Consider the following 21,916-nt stretch of genomic DNA (forward strand, 5'->3'; position numbering starts at 1 on the left):
GCACTGCTTGTGCCGGTGCAGGGAGGATGAGATCGGATGCCCGCTGGGTCCTCACCATCTCTGCCACATCTGCCATGAGCAGACCCCACGTGCAGTCCAACACCATGTTAACACTGCCTGTAGGATGGTCAGACGGAGGGTGGTACACATACTTCTCCACCGGCCCCCATTGCTTGATGTGAAATTGTTTCATCCAGGCCTGGATTCGGGAGGATCTTCAAAGCTGTGTGGCTGTACTTCTCTGGTGCCTATTTTGGACATCACTGGTGCTGCAAACAACTCTCAGTTCTCTTGGCCCCCTGGGGACAAACACAAAGACAGCAGTCACAGTAGTCTCCCCATTTGGGGTAAATCCCAATCTCACACATCTCAGAGACCAGTGCATGGCCCCTCATGCCTCTTATTTGTTTAATTGACTGTATTAGTCATGAACCTTTATTTATCCATAAGAAATATATCTGTTGCATTCTTCACAAAATTTCACTTGGAACTTTTGATTAGCATTGCACTGAACTTATAAATTAATCCAAGGAGACCTGATATCTTGACGAAGTTAAAACATCCTCTCCATGAACACGACACACATCCCCACTTTTTATCCCTTAGCAAACTTCAATTTTCTCTGTCAATATTGGTGTATTTTTAAAGTTTTTTCCCTAGATAGTTATTGTTTTGAGTACTATTTTGTACTGTATTTTTGTAACTTAAGAACTGGTGTAGATGCAACTTCGTTGGTGGTCCAGTGGTTAAGATTCCTCCCTCCCAATGCAGGGGACCTGGGTACATTCCCTGCTCAGGGATTTAGATCCCACATGCCACAACTAAAAAACATCCCACATCCCGCAGTTAAAAAGATCTCCCACGCAGCAACAAAGATCCTGTGTGCAGCAATTAAGACCTGGAGCAGCCAAATAAAGAAATAAAATTTTAAAAAAATTGGTGTAGAGAAGCAATTGAATTTTAAACTTTTATGTGAAATATAGCAATTTCACTGAATTGTCTTAATAGTTTCATTAGTGTGCCATTTGATTCTGATGGCTTTTCTGTTTCCATGTTTGTATCATCTTGAAATAACGATCGTTTCATTTCTTCCCTTCCATTTCTTACCCTTCTCTTATCTTATCTTATGTCCCCCAGGAGTATGTGAAACTGAGGTGATCAGAATGGGACATCCATGTTTCATTCTTGGCCTTCTGGAGAATGTACTTAAAGTTTCTTCTTACACATCATATTTGCTGCAGAGCAATGATTCTCAAACTTTTTAGTCTCAAGGTCCCATTACACTATTAAAAATTACTGAGGATCTCAAAGAACTTTTATTTATGGAGACTCTATCAGGAATGATTACACTGGAAACATAAAAAATGTGTAAGCATTTAAAAACACAATAACATATTGCACTGTTATGAAGTTTTATGAGGATTGAGTTAATTTATGAAAAAAACCTTTGCAGAGTCTCTAATAAATGGTCAAATAAATAAATAAATGAATAAAATAAAACAATAATATATCCACTATATTAACATAATTAATAGATTTTAATGAAAATAACTTCTCCAAAACAAAAAAATTAATTACAAAAACTCTATAGCTTAACAGTGTTGAAAAATTTAAAATATCTGGATTAATAGAAGATAGCTGGATTCTCATGTTTGACCTCGCACTCAATCAGTTGCAGTACATTATTTGGGTGGAAGTATATGAAAAAAATTCAATGTCACACAGATATGTAGGTGGAAAGGGGGAGAGCATTTTAATAGCATTTGAAGATAATTCAGGCAATTATTTGATATGACCGCAAAAGTTGACAAGTGGTAATTTCTTAAAGGTCAGTTGCAATGTAGAAGTCTAAAGCCACATTAATGAACACTTCATACTCAGTACACTCATAAAAAATGAGAATGAGAAAAGAAAATAATATCTCAGTGTTACTGTGAAAATAGTTTTGCTTTCACAGACTCCCCTGAAAGGGTCTTAGGAGACCCACAGCTTTCCCTAGAACACACTGTGAGAATGGCTGCTATCGATTCTTGGTATTGAAACTTTATCAGGTCAAAAAGGTTCTCTAATTTTTTTATTATACTTCTTTCTTTTTTTTTTTTTTTTCCCATTAATAGGTGTTGGCCATTATGAAGTGCATGGCTGAGAGGCTGACAGGCTTTCTGTGCCCAGGACAGACACAGCTCAAGACAGACACAGAGAGTGGTGGAAGGTGCTCAGGGGCCCATGAGATTTGGTTGGGTGGCCTGTCAGCTTTGAAGCTCAAGGGCTTTACACATGAGTTCAAAGGATTTAATTTCTGACACATCTGCTGTCGGGCCCAGCAGAGACCATCCTAAGGAAATGACCAGGAAAGCAAGGTCCAGGCTGGAGGATCATCCTCTAACTGCACACTTTCCTGAAGCCTGGGGCCTCCTTCCTGGACTCCACACCCTCTTCTCCACAGCCCAGGTGGCCCCTGCCTCTGCCTCACCATGCTTGACAGTGGCCACCGGACAGAACAGACCGACCTCTTTTCCCAGGGTTGCACAACGAGGAAAATGACCTGTGGATGAGGACAGCTAGTGGTGTCCAGTAAGTTACTCTTTGCAGTTTTGTAGGAGAAATGACCTGCAGGGACTCTCCCCAGGCAGCAGTCCAGCTTTCTTCTCACCCCATGACCCCAGCAGGGATGGCTCAGTATAAATACAGCCACCTCTCCCCAGCAGGCAGGGACCAGCAGCTCTGCTCCACCGGGGATCAGGTGAGAACTTACTCCAAGGAGTGATTTCTTTGAAAACACTTACTATAAGAAATAATTCTACTCTTTTGTACTTGTCCTGTATGAGGTTCAGTGCTGGCAGACTGGTGCATGGGAAATGCTTTTTGATTACTTACAGGCTGCTTTAGCAAGACACAACTTGGTCCACCTGTCCTCTTCCTCCACCAAAGCCACTTGGTGGCCTCATAGACAGCCCTGGGTTCAGGGCTGGTGGGTTCACAATTGAGGGCTAGTGGCTCCGAGTGAGGTGCTGCTGCAATGTTCCCCAGATGGACCATTGAGAGTCTGATGAGAACAAGTGGAAATGAACAGCCAGGCTCTCCTTGACATGCAAATGCCAAAGTGGGTATGTAAGGCTTGTCTGTGTCTCCCTGACCCTCTCCTCTCCTTTCAGCACAATGAAGCTTTTCACAGGCCTCCTTCTCTGCTCCTTGGTGCTGGGAGTCAGCAGCAAATGGTATTCCTTCCTTAGTGAGGCTTTTGACGGTAAGGCTGGTGGAGGGGAGATGGCACCCATGGGCCTCTAGGATTCACCCCAAGCATTCTTTAGAGTTAGGGCTACTGTCCTACATGGTGCTGCCCTATGTGAGAGAATCTGCCAGATGTTTGGGGAGCTTTTTGGGGGGCAGATTGAAAAGCACAGGATTTATGTCAATCAGGAACTAGAGAAAGAACAATCAGCATCAACAGCTGAAATGCAAGAGTGACTGGAAGATGCAAATAAGTCTTGAAATGGTACAGCATTTCCTTCAGACCAACTGCATGAAGTAGCGTGAAAGCTATCCATCTATTCCCCTTCTCTTCTATCCCTCCCTCCTTCCTTCCCTCCTTCCTTCCCTCCTTTCTTGCTTCCTTTCTTCCTTCCTTCCTTCCCTCCCTCCTTCCTTCCTTCCTTTCTTCCTCTTTTCCTTCCTCTCTCTCTATTCCTTCCTTCCATTTCCTAAGTGGATAATTCAGAGCCCGTCAGCTTAGCTCTTGCTGGTGCTTCCTATACTCAGTGACACTGTCCCTGGTTTAGTATGTTTCCAACCCTTTTCTAGTCTTTTAACTGACAAAAAAATAGTGTGTTGGGGGGGGGGGGGTGGAACTTAGTAACATATATCAAGCCTCCACTAGGAACTCAGCCCTTACACGCAATTCAGGGTGACCTACTCTCCAGCTTTGCCCAGGTCTGAGGAGCTTTCCAGGGCACTTTCACTGTTAACTGGAGCAGTTCCATGAAAACAGGGGCAGTTCTGGTCAGGCTGGGACCGTTACTCACCTACTTACCAGCAGAATACCTCCTGAGGGAGGCGTCTTCCCCACCTGAAGGGGAGAAAACCGAGGCTTAGAGCAGCCAAGCCCGTTGCCAGGGACTAAGTGCCAGTCAGCAGGTGACAGGACCACGGTTTGAACCCAGCTGTGCACGAGGCCAAAGCTCTGGCCAGGGAGACTTGTCCCGGCACCACTTCCTAAAGCTGCAGGCTGACCAGTGCCAGCTGCATGTTGGATTCAGCTGGGGAGCAATGGAAACTATGGACGCCTGAGACCCACCGCAGAGAGTGAGAGGTAACGGGCCTGGGGTGTGAGGTCCCATGGGCCTTTCAGTGTCTCCCCAGCTGAGTGGAAAGTGCAGCCAGGCTGAGGAAAACACCCGCTGCTCTAGGGCTTGCTTCCTCAAGCAGCCCACACCATCAGTGCCGTCCACTAGAAAGTTCTCAGGATGTTATTCGTGTGCCTGAGGTAGGGGAATCAAGTCACAATTAGTGCATTCACGTGGCAGGAATACATTTCTTAGGCATCAGGGCAGAGGTGCTGTGTGTCTGCCCCTTTCTCAGAATCTGTCTTCCGTGTCACCTCCTCACTCACCCAGGTACCCTGGATCTTCTCATATGCAGCTTCCTTTATAACAGTGCTGCTGGACCAAGGGTAGTTTCATGTCCTGGAGACATTTGGCAAAGTTTGGAAACGTTTTTGGTTGTAACATTGGGGAATAGGTTGCTCATTGGTTGGTAGAGGTCAGGGATGCTGTTAAACCTGTTACAATACCCAGGACAGCCCTGAACAACAAAGAATTATCTGGCCCAAAATTTCACTGGTATGACACTGAGGAATCCTGTCCTAAAATGATAGCTCCATTCTTTCCTTGAAACAAATCACATGGAGCCCTAAGTGAGATGCAGCACAGAGATAGCATCCCAGGAGCCAGACAACCAGGTCCAACACGGCTGTGCCTCCCCGCCACGCCCCCCGCCAATGACTCTCAATGAGTTATGAGGAGCAGGCACCTGGGCACAGGGAGTGCTGTTCTCAACCTATGGCAGTCATGGTGCTATGACCACAGGAGGAGACTGAATCAGTGCAAGATGTTTCATTCCTTGATTCTCCTCTGAGGTGTGTCATGGTTTTCAGTCCACTTGATAATCCTTTCTCCCTGTGCTTTCCTTCCTAGGGGCTAAAGACATGTGGAGAGCCTACTCTGACATGAGAGAAGCCAACTACAAAGATTCAGACAAGTACTTCCATGCCCGGGGCAACTATGACGCTGCCCAAAGGGGCCCTGGGGGCGCCTGGGCTGCCAAAGTGATCAGGTACCAGGGGCCCTGGGGATGCAGGGATGGGCGTGAGAGCTTGGCTGCCTGGGACAGCCTGGAGGGGCCAAGCCCTGGAGAACTTTCTCGTTGGGCTGTGGCCCCAACTCCTCTAATATACCCTTCCAATCTGTGCCCAGCACGGGGTCTGAGTGGCTGAAGAGCAGAGCAAGGCTGGAGGGACAGATCATTCCCAAGCCTCTCCCATGGGTGCTGTTCACCCAGCATAAGGGGACCCGCAGGGCTGAGGTGGGCTGTGCCCAGGCAGCCTCAGGCTTTTAGCTCCTGTTTCCTGGCTCCTCTCAGAGTCACTGATCCCTTGGAAAGAGGAGAGATGGGGAGGGTGGGGCTGTTGTTCCTCAGCCCTGGATTAACCCCCTACCTGCCCTCCTCCATCCCAGCGATGCCAGAGAGAATGTTCAGAGAGTCACAGACTTGTTCAGACATGGAGACAGTGGCCATGGACTGGAGGACTCGAGGGCCGACCAGGCTGCCAATGAATGGGGCCGGAGCGGCAAGGACCCCAATCACTTCAGACCCCCCGGCCTGCCCGACAAGTACTGAGCTGCCTCTCACTCTGCTCAGCAGACGGGGCTGTGAGCCCCCACGGGCAGCGACACTGAGCGGGTGGTTCTCTGTCCACAGGAGGCAGCACATCTAATAAATGCTTAAGAGACTGAATGTGGAAAACTGTGTGTTGTTCTTTGGTGTAAGCACAGCCTGCTTATTCCTCAGGGGTGATGCCTGGACACCCACATAAAGGCGAGTCTGTGCCTGGGTGTTGGGTGTCGTGGACACAATCTCATTGTCATACAGGACAGACCCCCTGCTCCACCCCTTCCCCTAATCAGACCTGCTTCCCTCTCCAGGCCCCTCTGCTTACACTGGAGCTATTTCCATGTCCTTCTGTGCCCTGGCCTCCTCACTCCCTGGCAGTTGTGTCCTGTCCCCTTCTCAGTCCTGGGGTCTAGTCCCCTCAGTCTGTCCTCAGGGGGTCTGTGTGGGGGCAGGGACACAGCCTCGGGAGGACTGGATTGTGGAATCCTGTTCCAGCAAATGCCGCCTGGATCTTCTGTTCATTTCTCAGCACCACCTCCAGACCCATCTATGAACCAGTTTCTGTCCGGGCCATCCACAAGCGCCTCCAACGCTGTTTCCCTCCACTGCATTGTCCTTGCCTCATTTCAAGCCTAAATGATGATGTAGAGCCAACTCATGTGTGAATGTTTCCTCGCAGCCTCTTCCTTTAACTCCATCGTGGAAATGATAGTGAAGACAGAGCAGCACAGACAAGACCACATTTGTAAGTTAGGGTCCAGAAACCAGTTCGTGATTCGTACCGGGAAATTTTCATAGCAGGAGTTATTAACTGGTAACAGGATTCACTAGTAAGGGCTAACGGATACAGAAAGTTGAGGTTTCGATCTCGTTGGAAAGCCTGTAGCCCAGGGGAAGGCTGGTAGAGATGGCTGGGTGTCACAAGGCAAAGCTGACCAGCAAGAAGTCCCCCACTGAGGTGCCCACGCAACTTGGCCAAAAACCGCCCAGAGGAGTTGTTGAACTCACTGGGTGTGCAGCTGGGATTCCTGCAAACGCACCTGGAGGCAGCCCACAGAGGGCCCGAGGTAGGAGGCCTCTGAGCTCCCTGGAAGAAGCCAGCTGTGGAAGGGGCAGTGCTATGGACTGAATGTGTCCCCCTCCCCAATTCCTCTGTTGAAGCCCAAACTCCCAAAGGAGCTGTTTGCATTAAGGAGGTAATTAAGGTTAAATGAAGTCATAAGTGAGGAAGCCTGGTCTGGAAGGATTAGTGTCCTTAAAATCTCAGAGCTACCAGAGACCTCGCCTTGTCTCTTTCCTCTGAAAGGACACAGCGAGATCATGTCCATCTGCAGGCCAGGAAGAGAGCTCCCACCAGGAGCCAAACTGGTTTGCACCTTGGTCCTGGACTTTCCAGCCTGCAGAAAGGTGAGGAATACATCTCTGTGGTTGAAGCCACCCAGTCTGTGGCATGTTATTATGGAGGTGGAGTGTTGCTGAGCACCTTGGGAACCCAGCTGAAGTGCCACAGCTATTGTCAGGAGACTTCAGTGGCCTAGGATTAACATCAAAACTGCTGGGGGGCAAAGGGGAGGCTGGGACGAAGTGAGAGAGCAGCACTGACATATACACACTACCAAATGTAAAATAGATAGCTAGTGGGAGGCTGCTGCATAACACAGGGAGACCCACTCGATGATGGGTGATGCCCTAGAGGGGTGGGGTAGGGAGGGGAGGAGGGAGGCTCACGAGGGAGGGATATATATGTAAATACAGCTGATTCACTTTGTTCTACTGCAGAAACTGGCACTACAGGGTAAAGCAATTATACTCCAATAAAATGCTAAAAAAAAAAGAAAAGACTCCTGGGGATTAGCACCAAGGGGGGTCCTGCAAATGCAGGAGCTGCCTGGAAGGAAAGACAGAAGCCTGGAAGAGATGTCTGTACGTTTTGTTTGTCCCTCCAGAGCCCTTGGAAACAACAGCAGTGTCCAAGAAATGAAGAACAGATAAACAAACAATCTGACCTATCCCTACAATGAACTTCTACTCAGCAGTAGAAGAAACACGAATGTTTCTCAAATTATTATACTGAGCCAAAGATGCCTTACACAAGAGTGCATACTGCATGCTCACTTTATGAGAAGTTCATAATCACGCAAAACTAATGTTTAATAGTAGAATAGAAGAGTAGTTGCCTCTGGAGGTAGAGGGAATTGCCTGGGAAGTGGTGAGAGGGAATTTGTGAAATGTTCAAAATCGCTTGAAAACACGGGTTACATAGGCATATTGATTTGCCAAATTCATTGCCATGTAAATTAAGATGTGTGAAATTTCAAGGTGTAGACATTGTATCTCTCTTAGTCTCCTTAGGCTGCTATAACAAAATCTGAGTGTGAGTCAAAATTATCCCTACTCTGGCTGTAGAATTTATTTTAATTGAGTTTTAGAAAAGACAAATACCTCATTTTTCAACATGATCTCTTCACTTTTCAATACACTTTGTCCATCTGTCAACAAGCTTTCGTATTCCCTCATTAAACAATGTTTTAGGCTGAGCTGCAAGGCACAAATGCACCGTTGTCTTCACGTCTTCATCGGAAGTGAATCTTCATCCTTGTAGGGCTGCTTTCAGGGGACCAAATAAGTGAAAGTCTGTTGGAGCAAGATCAGGATTATAGGGAGGGTGCTTTAACACCTCAAAACATAGTTTTTGCAGAGTGTGACAGTGTGGGCAGACGTGTGCAAATGTGCATGTTCACACAAGATCACAACACCCTTGGATAGCACTCTCTGCATATAATCCGAAGTTTAGGCTACAGCTGTTCAATCAACATCTCACTGTAATGAGCACTGTTGATTGTTGAACATTTTTCCTAATAATGTTCCAATACTGGCTCTTGAGAATCATAGAAAAGAGAATCATTTCATGTGTACACTCAGTGCTGTCATCAACTACTGACGTGGACAGGCGTGGGGCTGCTTCTTGATGGCTAACACCTGTGCAATCTTCTTTGAACTTCTCTACCCATTCATGCACACTTCTTGGAGACAAAACAATTTTTCCATACTACGCCCAAAGTCTTCGACAAATAACGGCACCTGGTACACCCTTAGACCACAAAAAACGTCACTGCAAGCTGCTCTTCTTTGGTGCAAGTCACACGTGGGGCATCCATGTTTGGTCTCACCCAGTTACAAATGAGCTGATGTAACACGCTCACACTTGCATATCAGTGACTGGGGAGACAGTAGCCTTGAATGGAAAGCACTGATAAAACAGTACAGCCAACAGAAGCTTTATTATAACTGAAATGCACATAATTTTTGACTCACACTCATATCATTGATTGACTGCCTTATGAACAACAGAAATTTATTTCTCACAGTTCAAGAGGCTGGGAAGTCCAAGATCAAGGTGCTAAAAGATTGTGTCTGGTAAGAGTCCACTTCTGTGTTCATAGATGGCCGTCTTAACCCTGATTCCTCACATGGAAGAAAGGCAAGGGAGCTCTCTGAGTTCTCTTTTATGAGGGCACTAATCCCATTCACTAGTGCTCCATCTTCATGACCTAATCACCTCCCAAATGCTCCACCTTCAAATACCATCACATTAGGAATTAGGGTTAAATGTATGATTTTTACATAAACATTGTCTACAGCAACCTTAATTTAAACATAATTAGAAAATGCATTCCAAATAAATATATCATCTTGTATCAAAATAATCTAAAAGATGAATGTGAAACTATATGAGTAACACTTACATTGTGAAGCATTTAGGAATATACAGGTAAATCTTATGTAGCCCTGCCCTAAAAGGACACGTCATCTAGATGTACCCAGTGGAGAACTGAGATGATGGAGGAGAAGAGACTCAGAGCAAATCAGGGTGAAGGCACAGAGCAGGCATGGGGAGGCTTGTGCTGCGGGCTCTAAGAGGGCATGGAAAGGAAACTGCATGAAGAACTCTTTCACAAAAGTACACTTTTTAGTTAATTTTTCTCATGAAATTGGTAAAATAATACACTTAACAATAGGTGACCTGTTAAATAGAGATTTATCACTGGCTTGCAGTAAAAATTCATTGACATTTATTTGCTGAGTCATTTATTCAATAACTGTTTCAGAAGTATTAGCTTTGTTTACTTTGTGACACACCCTGGATGAAGCTAGAAAGATGATACATGTCTTGTCAGCATTAGGGATGACTCCCTTTTAGGGGGGCAGACTGAACTTTAATTCTTTTAAGATTGAAATTGTAGGACATTTAGGGAGAGAGTTGTCAGAAACATTCCACATGGCCCTTGGGTTGAACACAGTGACCGAACAAATTTGCACTTTTCGTGCATTGCTTTCAACCTTCTGCTTGAAGTGGATGTCTTCAAAAGTGGGACCAGTCTTGGACCCCACAACTGGCGAAGCTCCCATGGGGATGGGGTGAAGGTCCCGGAGGAAGATAATCCTTGAGATGCTGCATTCAGTGTTTGTTTAACAGGCACTGTCTCCCTTCATCATTATGAGGAGGATGGCTATCTGAAGAAAATGCCCATGCTGATAGGGGCATAGTTGCTTCTCAAAGCCACATCTCTATGACCCAATGCAGAGGCTATCCTCTGCCCTGTGATTAAATCATCAACAGGCCTGTGAGCTTAGGGCATGGAAGGGACAACACCCCTGTGATAGGACTGCGATGACCCAGACCATTTGGGAAAAAAGATTTTGGTCACCCCTCCTGTTAAGGAACCACAGCCAGCTGAGGTGCAAGGGTGAGATGGAATAGCTGGTGGGAGAAGGTAGGTGTTCATGCCAGTAAAAGCCATGTGACCAATTGCAAAGGATTCTCTATTATGAGTATTTCTGTAATGTGAATGTTTGTTTATATATCTCCCAAATATTTTTTCTTCTCCTCTCCTAGTCCCTTACCATCATACTGAATATGTATTAATAGCATAACTGTATAGCCTAGTGTTTAAGTTATAGGATTTCAAAAAGGGAGTGTAACTCACTAGAAGAAGAAGCATAACAGAAAAGGAAAAGGAGACTTTATCCCCTTAGGGGGAAGAGGTTGGTATGTTTCAGGTGTATCTGGAATAGGTACATCATGTTAGGGAGAAGCCTGACTTTGCCATTGTCTCTATTTGGAATTAACTATGGTTTAGGGAGGTGGTTACCCGTGCTACGCTGACAACAGGTAGACTGTGATGGGTTTGCAATTGAAGGGTCAGCTTGGCTAGGCTGAACTACATTTCCCAGAACTCCCTTGCATGTGTGTTTCCTGTTAGGGTGGGCACCAAGAGATAATTTGCCCAAGATGTGGTGGTTGGAAAGGAGGCAGCAGCCGTATTGTTTTCATGTGTGGAAGGTCGGTGCTGGGGCACCTGGATGTTCACGCATGTTGTGGCTTCCCTGTTGTGCCGAAGTCCAGCTCCGGCGGGTCCGGGAGTACCCAAGGGATGAGTGGCATCGGCGCAAGGAAGAGACAAGGAGGCCTGTGTCAGCTATGCAGGATCTCTCTTTATTGTCAGAGCTTTGTCTGTTCATATAGTAAGCACATCTCAGAAAAAATCTTTTATGACAGAGCATATCTTCCCTCAGCATCTACCAGTTTCTTTCTTTGGTCAGGTTTGGCTTGCAAACCCTGTGACTCTGAGGTAAGCATGTGTAAATAACTTCTTAATCTTATATCTTAAGCAAACTATAGCCCTTAGCACCCATACCTATGCCTAATGTCTATGTCTATACTTATGCCTGCTGCAATCATGAGCATTCCTAAGTTTAAAGTGTATACAAAAACGGCGAAACCTCCCTGTTCTCCAGCATTTAGTAATCTGAGGTGGCAGCCTTTTCCACCAGGGAGTGGTGGGAGGGGACTTGGTGGGGCAGACACGGAGAAAGAATGTGTCAAACCCTGGTTCTTTCCTGGGGACATAGAAACAGGGAGGGGAAGTGGGTGGTAATAACCTAAACATTCCTCTCATTCCTGGTTCCCTAAATGGTGCCCCTCTTCCTGGAAATATTTCTGAGGTCCCCCAGGGAATGTTCTTCCAGGGGAACCTTGCTTCAGAGGGAAAGAACATGCTGGGCTAATCAAGATTCCTAGTAAGCATAGTATTACAAAGAAACAGAGAGCAGAATGTAAAATGGGTGGAGATGATCTGGGGCCTGTCCTTGCAGAGCGGTCGCCTTGCGATCCTCCTGCTCTGAAATGCCCTTCCAAGGAGTTCTCGCCTTGCGGTCCTTCTTGGAGCCTGGTGAACTTGTCACAGCATTGGCTTGTCCAGACGGGTCCCTACATTGTTGGCTCATCTCGTTGGCATGAGGCAGCAGCTGGGCCTGCAGCCACCCCACCTTCCCCTGGATACTCCTGCAGCTTCTCTGACTCCACGACCAGGTGTGTGCTTAGCTCCATGAAGCAGGGAGCCAACTTCTGCAGACTTCAGCAAAACTGCAGATGCTGAGAGAGACTGACACAAGTTGGTTCTCATGGGTGTTAGCTAATCCTCCTAGGATCTCACTTGTCCTGCCGGCTTCAAGCTCTAGCATCAGATGGACAGACAACAGCCTTGCAGAGACAGTTTAATCAGAAGCTACAGCTGCGTAGGGTCAAATATATATATTTTCCCAAGTTAAATCCCAGAAGGCGCTCTATAGTGTGGATAAAAAAAACCAAAACCAAAACTAAACAAAACTAAAATAAGCAAACTCCAGAAACAGAGGAAGAGAAGCCAATCAAATAGGGAAAGGGAGAGGTGGGTGGAAGTCATTCAGGAACAGATAGCAGAATCGAGGAGCCGTTTCTTGCTTCACAAAGCTCTGGAATCCACAGGACTCACAGGGGCAGGAGGCCTCCAAATGGCAAGACGACATGTCCTCTGCCGTGGCCCAGAGGGAAGTCAAGGGCAGAATCATCCATCTTTCCCTCTCTTAGAGAAACAAGATCCCGCAGCCCTGATTGGCCATGGAAGAATCTGAGGGGGAAACCAGAACCTCTGCTATCCCTGCTTAGGACACTTAACGGTTTGTAAGTCTATTTTCTTTGGTGTGACATATATGTTTTCCTCATCAACTGGAAGCTCCATAAGGACTAAGTCTTGCCTGTTGTTGTTCACTCTTGTATCCCAGGGATCTAGCATGTCCCTTAAAGACCATCTATTGTCATGTCCTCATTTCATAGAGGAAGAAACTGAGCCCTAAGGAGTCAAAGGATTTTCCAGATGTCACTGTGGAGAGCAGGCCCAGCACCAACCCTGGTCTCCTGCAGCCCCGTCCTGGGCTTTCCGACTGTTCTCTGCTCCGTCATTCATTGTGTGTGAAGAGCTCCTGCGAGACATCTTCATGTGAGCGCAGAATGGGAGAGACTATCGGGGGGGCAGAGAGCACCCCCAGCACCTGTTCTCCTCTTCTGTTGTGCACTCTGGGTAACTGCTCCTTCCCTGGTCCTTTAAGCCTGATGGTGAAAGCAGCACTTCACTACTGCTTGCCTCAGGGAGCTTCTCCAGGCATTGACCTTTCCCCTTACCCCTGCCTGTTTTGCAATTATCCCCCCTCGTGAAACACTCCTCAATTATACCAGTTTGGGGTGTTTCCTCCTGGGACTCTGCCAGATCCACAAAAAAAGAGAACTTTGAAAAGCTGGTAACACTGGCAACAGGCTACCAGCAGTCCAGCCCGCACGCTCCCTTGCTCCCTAAATTAATGTAAGAGGCAACATTCTCTCCAAGACAGCACATTTGAATGGCTGGAATGAAGGGGAGAACGTGGGGAGGTGGATCAGAAGCAAGCGAAGTTGTGATTGACCCCATTTGGATCTCCCACCGTCGGAGCTTCCAGCACCCAGAGGTGCTCGTGGAGAGCTCCATGTCTCCTGCCTTTTCCTGAAGGGAGCATCATGACCCCCTGCATGTAGCATCCCAAAGTGGAAACCAGGAGAGTGTGGTGCTCCCGAATCCCCATCGCCAGAGTTATTGATGAGCAGTGTCAGATGCTGCCAAGTGGTGGAGAAACTGACCTTTGGATGAGCAGCACGGAGTCCTTGCCAGTCTCATCAAGGGGGTTGCAGCAGAAGAGTGGCCTGAAGGACTAAGTGGAGCGGGTGTAAAAGAGAACGCGGGTGTGGGCTGGGACTCCTGGACCCCCAGACACCCACTGAGACACCGCCACAGACAAGGAGAGCATTGGGACAGGGTGATGAGCCACAAATATTGTTTAAGCAATCGACTGTGTTTCAGGAGAGAAAGGTAAGCAGTTGAAAGAAATTACAGAAAAGAAATCCCAACTTCTTCTTCTGAAAAGGAAGAGTAAAGGTGGCATTTAATACACTGAATAGAGCCTCAAGAAGCATAACAATGTAGTTCGGACCCACACATAGAGAAATTGATCCTTGTATCTCAGAATTAGACACAAATGTATAACACAGCATGTCATAAAGGTTGCCTGTCTAACTAGTGGGTAAAACAGGGACTAGTCAATGAATAGGATTAAGACAACTGGGTGGACATCTTAAAAAAATAAAATTGAGGATATACTTTATAAATGATGTTAGGGCAAGTTCCAAATGTACTAAATGTTTTAAAATAAATAATGAAAATATAACAATATTTGAAGAAATCATGGGAAAATTATTTTATAAGTCACAGTGGGGAAAGCCTTTCTAGCTATAGCACAAAATTCAGAAGACACTAAAGATAAGACGAATTTTGAAAGAAGACAGGAACGTAAAATTGTGGTACAACATGAGCAACCATAATCAGAAGATAAATAAGCTGGAAAAGCATTTGTAACTCGTGCTGTAGACACAGCTCTAACGTTCCCATATGAAACAGTTCTTGCAAAATGATAAAAAATCCAACAAACCAATACAAAGATGACATTAAAATACAAGAGGGACTTCCCTGGTGGCACAGTGGTTAAGAATCTACCTGCCGATGCAGGGGACACGGGTTTGATCCCTGCTTCATGAAGGCCCCACATGCTGCAGAGCAACGAAGCCCATATGCCACAGCTACTGAGCCTCCACTCCAGAGCCTGTGAGCCACAACTACTAAGCCTGCCTGCTGCAGCGACTGAAGCCCACACGCCTAGATCCCATGCTCCACAACAAGAGAAGCTAGTGCAATGAGAAGCCCACAACCCAATGAAGATTAGCCCCTGCTCGCCACAACTAGGGAAAGGCCGCATGCAGCAACAAATATCCACTGCAGCCAATAAATAAATAAATAAATAAATAAATAAATAAATAAATAAATAAATTGTAAGAATATATACTTTAAAAATTGGCTTAAAAAATTCAGATACAAGTCACGAATTCACATTTGCTAGAAAATACAAATGGCTCTTGAACAAAGGAAAAACTGTGATAAATTCATAATAACAGAAATGCAAATTAAAGTACACTGAGTTATATTTTACTTACCAAAATTTCAAAGACCGAAAAGTTTGGTAGAGTATTATTGGGAGATGCTGTGGGACATTTCTGGTGGGAGTGAAGATTGATAGAGCCCCTGAAAGAAGGAAATTTGTAACATACATAAGAATATAAAAAGAGTCATACTTTTCCGCCTAATTCCTTTTTTAGGAACTTATCTTACAGATAATATTTGTATATATATGTACAAAGTTAAAAATTCAGGGTTATTTGCATTCACAAAAGACTAGAAACAGCCAAAATGGCCATCAGTTTTATATAAATTGTGGTCCATCTATACAATGGAGTACTGTGTACCTATTTAAAAAAAACACACAAACCCAGGGAGGACCTCCAAGATATTTAAGTTAAAAAAAAGGAGAAAACAATGTGTATTTGTACAAAAGGGATGTGTACACAGACACACAGAGGGTTTTTGTTCCACCAGTATCAAGGTACTGCCTGGAAACCCTCGTTCATTCCCTTCTTTCTTCTGTTCTCCCAGAATGATTAACTGTTACCTCATCTCATGGCTGGTGGGGCTGACACATCCTGCTTGTCCTGTGTACACACATGCCTTAGAGAGAAGCCCCAAGAGACAAGTCCACATTTCCTTTGCTAATCACATTGATCTCCTCTTAGAACATAATACCTATGTGTAATTTGGGAGGGGAGATCCCTTTCCCAACAGGGCTGAGAATGGAGAGACACAAAGTGGGGAAAGTGGAGAAAGACCCCTGTCCCCCCACACTTGATTCTGCAAGTACAACTCTTCTCTGTGGTATAGGAAACTAAAAAGAGAACAAAGATGTCAGTTAGGAAAAACTGCCAGAACACAAATGCTTGGATGGCTCAATTTGAAACAAACGACTTGAGGATGAGGGAAATACTGTTATTCAATATGCCAATTTGTTTACACAGAAGAATTGAGCAAGAGGGACTTTACCAATGCACGTTGGCCTGAAGACCTCTCCTCCCACTAACACCAAAACCAGAGAGGAACCAACTAGTGAATTTCAGCTGGAGAAGCGGCCACAGGTGAGGCTCTTTTCTGGGGAGTCAAATTCTGTTGTTTTTCTCTTTTGCGATCTTTTTCTCACATAATGGGTAAATTCCAGGTGGGGAGAAGTTGTGTTTCCTACTCATTATGGGCTCAGCACTGGGTGGAGAAGGACCTCAGGAAACACTGTGGATTGACTTTAGTCTGCTTTATCGGTTGAGAAATTGGCCACAAACTAATACACCTTTGGTGGAACCCGTTTATTCTTTCTAGAGAACTGGACTGAGAATTAAGGGTTTATGCTTCTTCCTAAGACCCATTTCAATCTCTCCTACAGGAATAATCCTAAAAAGAAGTGGGAATTGGCAACTAGGCTGTCTTTGAAACTCAAAATCGCAAAACATATGTCTGTCTTGGATGTGCATCTCTGAGCCTCTCTTTCCTTCACTTCAGCACAATGAAGCTTTTCATAGGCCTTGTTTTCTGTTCCTTGATCATGGGAGTCAGTGGTGAAGGCTGGTATTCGTTCTTCAAGGCGGCCGTGCAAGGTGAGAGCCCTGGAGGATGGAGGACACACCCAGCTGTCTCCAGGATTTGCTCTGAGCAGAGGCCACCAACCCAGCCGATGAGGGTGCTCCTTAGAGAAGCCACAAGTGGGTTTTCTCCCTCCATGCTGGCCTGACTCAGCACTCTCCATGGGCGTCTCCAGATCACTGGGCAAAGGTGCTTTGGACCCAGCCTGTCCTTACGGGTAGTGGGCAGTGGCATCAGGACATCCGGGGGGTGAGCTCCTTGTGGGGACTCACAAATGGCAAATTTCTCAGTCCTGAAGTTTACCTGCGAACTCGGCCCATGCCCAGAGGTAGAATGTCCAGGGTAAGGGTGAGCTGAATAAACCTTGTGGTCTACTCCAGGGAGAGAGAGTGCCTGGGAGAGAGCAGGACAGGGTTCACACAGAGAATCCCATCCTGTACTCAAGCAAGTGGCCAATGGCTGCAACGCAGAGCTCCCAGAAAGCAAGCCCTAACTCCTATCCACACAATAAAAAGAGCACATTCCCACTGATCAGCCACCCTAGGACTGAGATAGGGCCAGGAAACTCACCTAACCTGCCATTCCTAATGAGAAATGAAATTTACTGGTCACTTGTTAGAACAGGAAAATTATGTTGTCAACTTTTGCAATACTTTGAACTGCATGTATTGTTAGTAATTTTGTTTTATCTTTATTATTCCTTCTTCAGTGCTCTTCCTTTCTTTATGTAGATCTGAGTTTCTGAGCTGTACTATTTCCCTTTTCTCTAAAGAACTTCTTTTAGCCTTTCTTGCAAGGCAGGTCTACTGCCGATAAATTCCCTCAATTTCTGTTTGCGAAAGTCTTTCTCCTTCACATTGGAAGGGCAATTTCACAGGGTGCAGAATTCTGGGTTGGTGGTTTTTTCTCTCAACTCTAAATATTTCACTCTATTCTCTTCTTGTTTTCATGAGTTCTAAAGAGAAGTCAGATGTAATTCTTTTCTTTGTTTTTCTATAGATGAGGTCTTTGTTTTTTTCCTTCTGACTTTCAGAATTTTTTTTTAATCTTTGCTTTTCTGTATATGTCTAAGTGTACGTTTTTGGTTTTGTTTTTTTGAGTGTGGATTTTTGTTGCATTTTGTTTGTTGTGGTTGTTGTTGGTGGTGGTTGCATTTAATCCTGCTTGGTGTTCTCTGGGCTTCCTGGGTGTGTGGTTTGGTATTTGACATTAATTTGAGAAATTCTCCGTCATTACTGTTTCAAATATTTCCTCTTTTCCTTACTCTGTTTCTTTTCCTTCTGATTATCCCACACATGTGTGTTACACATTTTGTAGTTGTCCTACAGTGCTTGTGTATTCTGTCCTGGTTTGGTCAATCTTTGTTCTCTGCTTTTTGATTTTTGAGGATTCTTTTGACATATCTTCTACCATGGAGATTCTTTTCTCAGCTGTGTCTATTCTAATAATAAGCCTATCAAAATCATTCTTCATTTCTGTTACAGTATTTTTTCAATGTTAGCATTAGTTTTTTCTTTCCTAGTATTTCCATCTCTCTTCTTACATTACCCATCTGTTTTGCATGTTGGATAATTTATCCATTGAGCCCTTGGAGTATTAATCATATTTTTTTTAAATTCCCAAGCTGATAATTCCAACATCACTACCATGTCTGGTTCTAATGCCTGCCATGTCTCTTTTAATTGTGTTGCTTGCTTTTTCGTATGCCTTTTAATTTTCTCTTGAGAACCAGTTCCTGATAGATGGAACTGCTCTAAAAAGGCCTTTAGTCATGTGGCAATAGGATAGGGGAAGCATTCTATAATCCTATGAATGGCTAGGTCTCAGTTATTTGATGAGCCCATGCCTCTGGACTTGATCTTCACAGGTGGTTTTTTTTTTTTTCCTACCCCTCAAGTGGGGTGGATGACAAGAGTGGGATGGAGTTGGTTATTTCCCTTCTGGAGTCAGTCAGACTCTGATTACACAGGGTTTTCTGAGGGAGGCCTTATGGAAAAGAACAGAGAACAGGGCTGTGTTTCAAAATGTTTCCTTTTCCTCTCCTCCTGCTGGAAGCCCAAGGGGATTTTTTTACAATGTTTTCTGTGAGAGCTGGGTGGAGCTCTTGAAGGTAACTCTTCCAACATCATGGGGGCCCGCTCATGGCTGTGTCCCCCAGCAGGTGTTACTCTCAGAGTTGTCTCCCCTGAGCCTCCAGCAGTTTGTCAATTCCCGTTCAGGTCTTCCTGCCCCCAGCCCTGCTTCCAGCAGCAGTTTCCCCTCCTGCGTCTCTGGTCCAGGACGCCTCATCTCTCTATGTCCACCTGTCTGTCTCTCCAATCTCTCTAATGCAGTGCTGTGCCCTGTGTCCTCCCCTGTCTTATGGATCCAAAAGAGTTGTTGCATTTTCAGCCTGTTCAGCTTTTTAATTGTTAGGATGGAGTGGCGATCTTCAAGCTCCTTACACATGGAACTGGAGCTGATGTTACTAATTTTGCAAATGAGTTCTTTACAATTTTTGTGTTGAAATTTGACAAATTCAATTTTTCTGATTTTGAACTTCATGTGCTATTCTCTTTTTCTTTGTATTCTCTGGTAAAATACCAGGGTTTTCTTTCTTTCGATTTCCATTTTTAAAAATTTTATTTATTTATTTATCTTTACCGAAGCATACTTGATTTCCAATGTTTCAGGTGTACAGAAAAGTGATTCACTTGTGTATAACATGTACATGTATGTTCTTTTTCAGATTCTTTTCCATTCTAGGTTATTACAAGCTATTGAATATAGTTCCCTGTGCTAGATAGTATGTCCTGTTGTTTACCTATTTTATCTGAATATCCGTTTTTAAAAAAGAGTTTTAGCGGCCGTTGCTAAGTTTTTCTGCTCCTAGTAAAGAATGTTTCCCCCCTTAGCTCAGTGTATTTCAGAATTTGCACTTTCCTTATGGACCATAGTCGATGTAAACAATGGAGACCCCTCTTCTCTCATTGTCTTCCTCCCGTGGTCCCCGGATCATGCATCTGAAGCATCGTTCTCCATTGCCACATGCCTTACATGCCTGTCACCTCTTCTTTGTGCACAGCATACACAACCCCACATCAGACACAGCCCACAGCACCACAGTCCCACCCAATCCAATCCAATCCAATCCAACTCACTGAAAAGTACTCTCCTTCCAGTTACACAGGGATCCCATCCACCGTAAGGAATATTCATCTCAATCTATGCTCTCAAAAGACCACTTTGTCAAGAGTCAATATGTGAAAAGTTGGGCAAAATTTTCATTCTTCCACTTCTCCCATATGTCCCTATGTTCACTGTTGTTATTTTATCTCCTTACAGGGGCTTCGGACATGTGGAGAGCCTTCTGGGACATGAAAGAAGCCAATTACCGAAATTCAGGCAGATACTTCCGTGCTCGAGGGAACTATGAGGCTGCCCAGAGGGGCCCTGGGGGTATCTGGGCTGCAAAAATCCTCAGGTGACAGTGGCTCCTGGGGAGGCCAGTGAGGGCTGAGCGGAGCTTGTCTGTTTGCAGAGGGTCCGGAAGCCCTGTGGCCCGTCCTCCGGCTCCTGCTCCTGCATCCGCGTGGCCAGCAGAGCCAGGGCATGATTGTTGTGGAGGTGTCTCCCCTCACCACCAAGTAGAAAGTGAGGGTCTCTAAGGAAGTCCTTTTCAGGGCGCTTAAAGAACCAACTGACTAGGGCTTTGCCCAAGAGGGTGCATATTTTCGCCCCTCCTTCTAGAGAATGGGCTTGTCCAGCCTCCTCTCCAAGACAGCCCTTGTCTGGAAGAGGAGAAAGTGGTGGGGGACAAAAGTGTCTCAAGTGACCCACTGAAATCCTCCGCTCTCCCTTCCTTCCAGCAACATCGGGGAGTACCTTCAAGGATTCTTACAGAAGTTTTCCCTTGGAAGTGGCAGCTACGGGTTGGAGGACCAGGTGTCTAACCGGAAAGCTGAGGAATGGGGCCGGAGTGGCCAAGACCCAGGTCGCTTCAGACCTGCAGGCCTGCCTAAGAAATACTGAGTCCTGCTTCCTGTGCTCTCATGGGGGCACATCGCTCCCCTAAAACAGGGAAATAGCGTCACTGAGCTTTGTCACCCCAGGAACTGAGACAGGAACACAGAGCTGCCCAAGAAATGTTTGTGAAGCTGAATATGTAGATGGAACCTGGAATCTTTGAGACAGACTCTCGGGGAAGAATGGCTGCCTGGCTCCCCATGGAAGGTAAAAGCTCTGAGGAGGGTGAGCCTGTGACTGCAGGGTCCCAGGAACTCCAAATGACCTGTACCCATGCCCGTGCTCACACGACCCTGCTCAGCCCTGCTACTCTCAGGAGCCCAGTTTCTCCTCCCGAGTGAGCCTGAGCTGGCAGAGCGCTGGCCACCACGCTGGACTCCTCAGTGCCTGGGGGCGTGACTCTGGCACAAGCCTTGGGCAGCCCCACCCCCACTTTTTCCTCTGGTCCTGTGGCAGCCTCCCCAGTATTTTGTTGCTGTTTCAGGCGTCTCTGTGTCCAGACTCTCCCCTGCCCAATCAGTTGCATCTTTGAAGAGGAAAATTAGAAACTTGCACTCAGCTAAAAATAACTTCATGCTCCTTCTGCTTTTGTAAGATATGCTTGCTGCCCTGAGAAAGAAACAAGATGACCTAGTGATCAAATATAACCATAATATGTTTTAATAAATATGGGATGTTCTGCACCTGCTCTTTCAAGTTTCTGTTTGGAAACTCCCATGCTCTGTAAATGCGGGCAGCCCATAGCAACCAAGAAACCAATCTACCAATGCTAAATAACCATGTGCACTGACCCCTATAAAAGTAAAGCTCACCCTGAGCTTGGGGCCCAGAACTTCAGAGCCTTAGCTTGTCTGGGGCTGCCGGCTTAATAAACCTGAGTTCTCCAACCCTCCGAGTGTGGTGTTTGGTTTCTCGACAGACTGATTTCTGCAACATTTCGACCTCATCTTTTCCCAAGCCTTCTTCATAGGAACCTCCTTCCATATCAAGACGACACATTGCTTCGGGAAGCCCAGTCCCACGACCCTTGTCCTGGAAACTGCCATCTTTGACTCCAGTCACTTCTCATCAACACAAGGGCCTACCCCGACTCAACTGTTAAC

The 21,916-nt window shown here is 45.7% G+C and overlaps 2 protein-coding genes across 5 annotated transcripts; both read left to right on the top strand.

Annotated features, from left to right (window-relative positions):
• The first annotated feature begins 2,714 nt into the window (after positions 1–2,714).
• Positions 2,715–6,007, top strand: LOC130829347 (serum amyloid A-2 protein). Of its 3 annotated transcripts, none has more exons than XM_057695749.1 (4): positions 2,715–2,743; positions 3,156–3,247; positions 5,193–5,331; positions 5,733–6,007. In XM_057695749.1, exons 2-4 carry the CDS (start codon positions 3,160–3,162, stop codon positions 5,893–5,895), a joined length of 390 nt encoding a protein of 129 aa, XP_057551732.1. In that variant the 5' UTR covers positions 2,715–2,743; positions 3,156–3,159; the 3' UTR covers positions 5,896–6,007. The 3 variants fall into 3 exon arrangements, with proteins under 3 accessions (XP_057551732.1, XP_057551733.1, XP_057551734.1); XM_057695750.1 differs by having other exon boundaries at positions 3,156–3,232; XM_057695751.1 differs by lacking the exons at positions 2,715–2,743; positions 3,156–3,247 and adding an exon at positions 3,843–4,309.
• Positions 6,008–16,262: 10,255 nt separating this feature from the next.
• Positions 16,263–21,696, top strand: LOC130860682 (serum amyloid A-4 protein). 2 transcript variants are annotated; one of them, XM_057749223.1, is made up of 4 exons: positions 16,289–16,312; positions 16,728–16,822; positions 20,133–20,271; positions 20,657–21,696. In XM_057749223.1, the coding sequence occupies exons 2-4, from the start codon at positions 16,732–16,734 to the stop codon at positions 20,817–20,819; spliced, it is 393 nt and encodes a 130-aa protein (XP_057605206.1). In that variant the 5' UTR covers positions 16,289–16,312; positions 16,728–16,731; the 3' UTR covers positions 20,820–21,696. The 2 variants fall into 2 exon arrangements, with proteins under 2 accessions (XP_057605207.1, XP_057605206.1); XM_057749224.1 differs by lacking the exon at positions 20,657–21,696 and having other exon boundaries at positions 16,263–16,312; positions 16,612–16,822; positions 20,133–20,275.
• The last annotated feature ends 220 nt before the right edge of the window (positions 21,697–21,916 follow it).

Source organism: Hippopotamus amphibius, chromosome 9 (genome assembly GCF_030028045.1).
Source record: "Hippopotamus amphibius kiboko isolate mHipAmp2 chromosome 9, mHipAmp2.hap2, whole genome shotgun sequence".
Classification (NCBI taxonomy): Eukaryota; Metazoa; Chordata; class Mammalia; order Artiodactyla; family Hippopotamidae; genus Hippopotamus; species Hippopotamus amphibius.

What these genes read in the sequence shown, in the direction of transcription:
- LOC130829347 (XM_057695749.1), top strand. Translation starts at nt 3,160, where the DNA reads ATGAAGCTTTTCACAGGCCTCCTTCTCTGCTCCTTGGTGCTGGGAGTC. An exon ending in CCTTAGTGAGGCTTTTGACG is followed by an intron (nt 3,248 to 5,192) that starts GTAAGGCTGGTG and finishes TTTCCTTCCTAG; the next exon opens with GGGCTAAAGACATGTGGAGA. An exon ending in TGGGCTGCCAAAGTGATCAG is followed by an intron (nt 5,332 to 5,732) that starts GTACCAGGGGCC and finishes CCTCCATCCCAG; the next exon opens with CGATGCCAGAGAGAATGTTC.
- LOC130860682 (XM_057749223.1), top strand. Translation starts at nt 16,732, where the DNA reads ATGAAGCTTTTCATAGGCCTTGTTTTCTGTTCCTTGATCATGGGAGTC. An exon ending in CTTCAAGGCGGCCGTGCAAG is followed by an intron (nt 16,823 to 20,132) that starts GTGAGAGCCCTG and finishes ATCTCCTTACAG; the next exon opens with GGGCTTCGGACATGTGGAGA. An exon ending in TGGGCTGCAAAAATCCTCAG is followed by an intron (nt 20,272 to 20,656) that starts GTGACAGTGGCT and finishes CCTTCCTTCCAG; the next exon opens with CAACATCGGGGAGTACCTTC.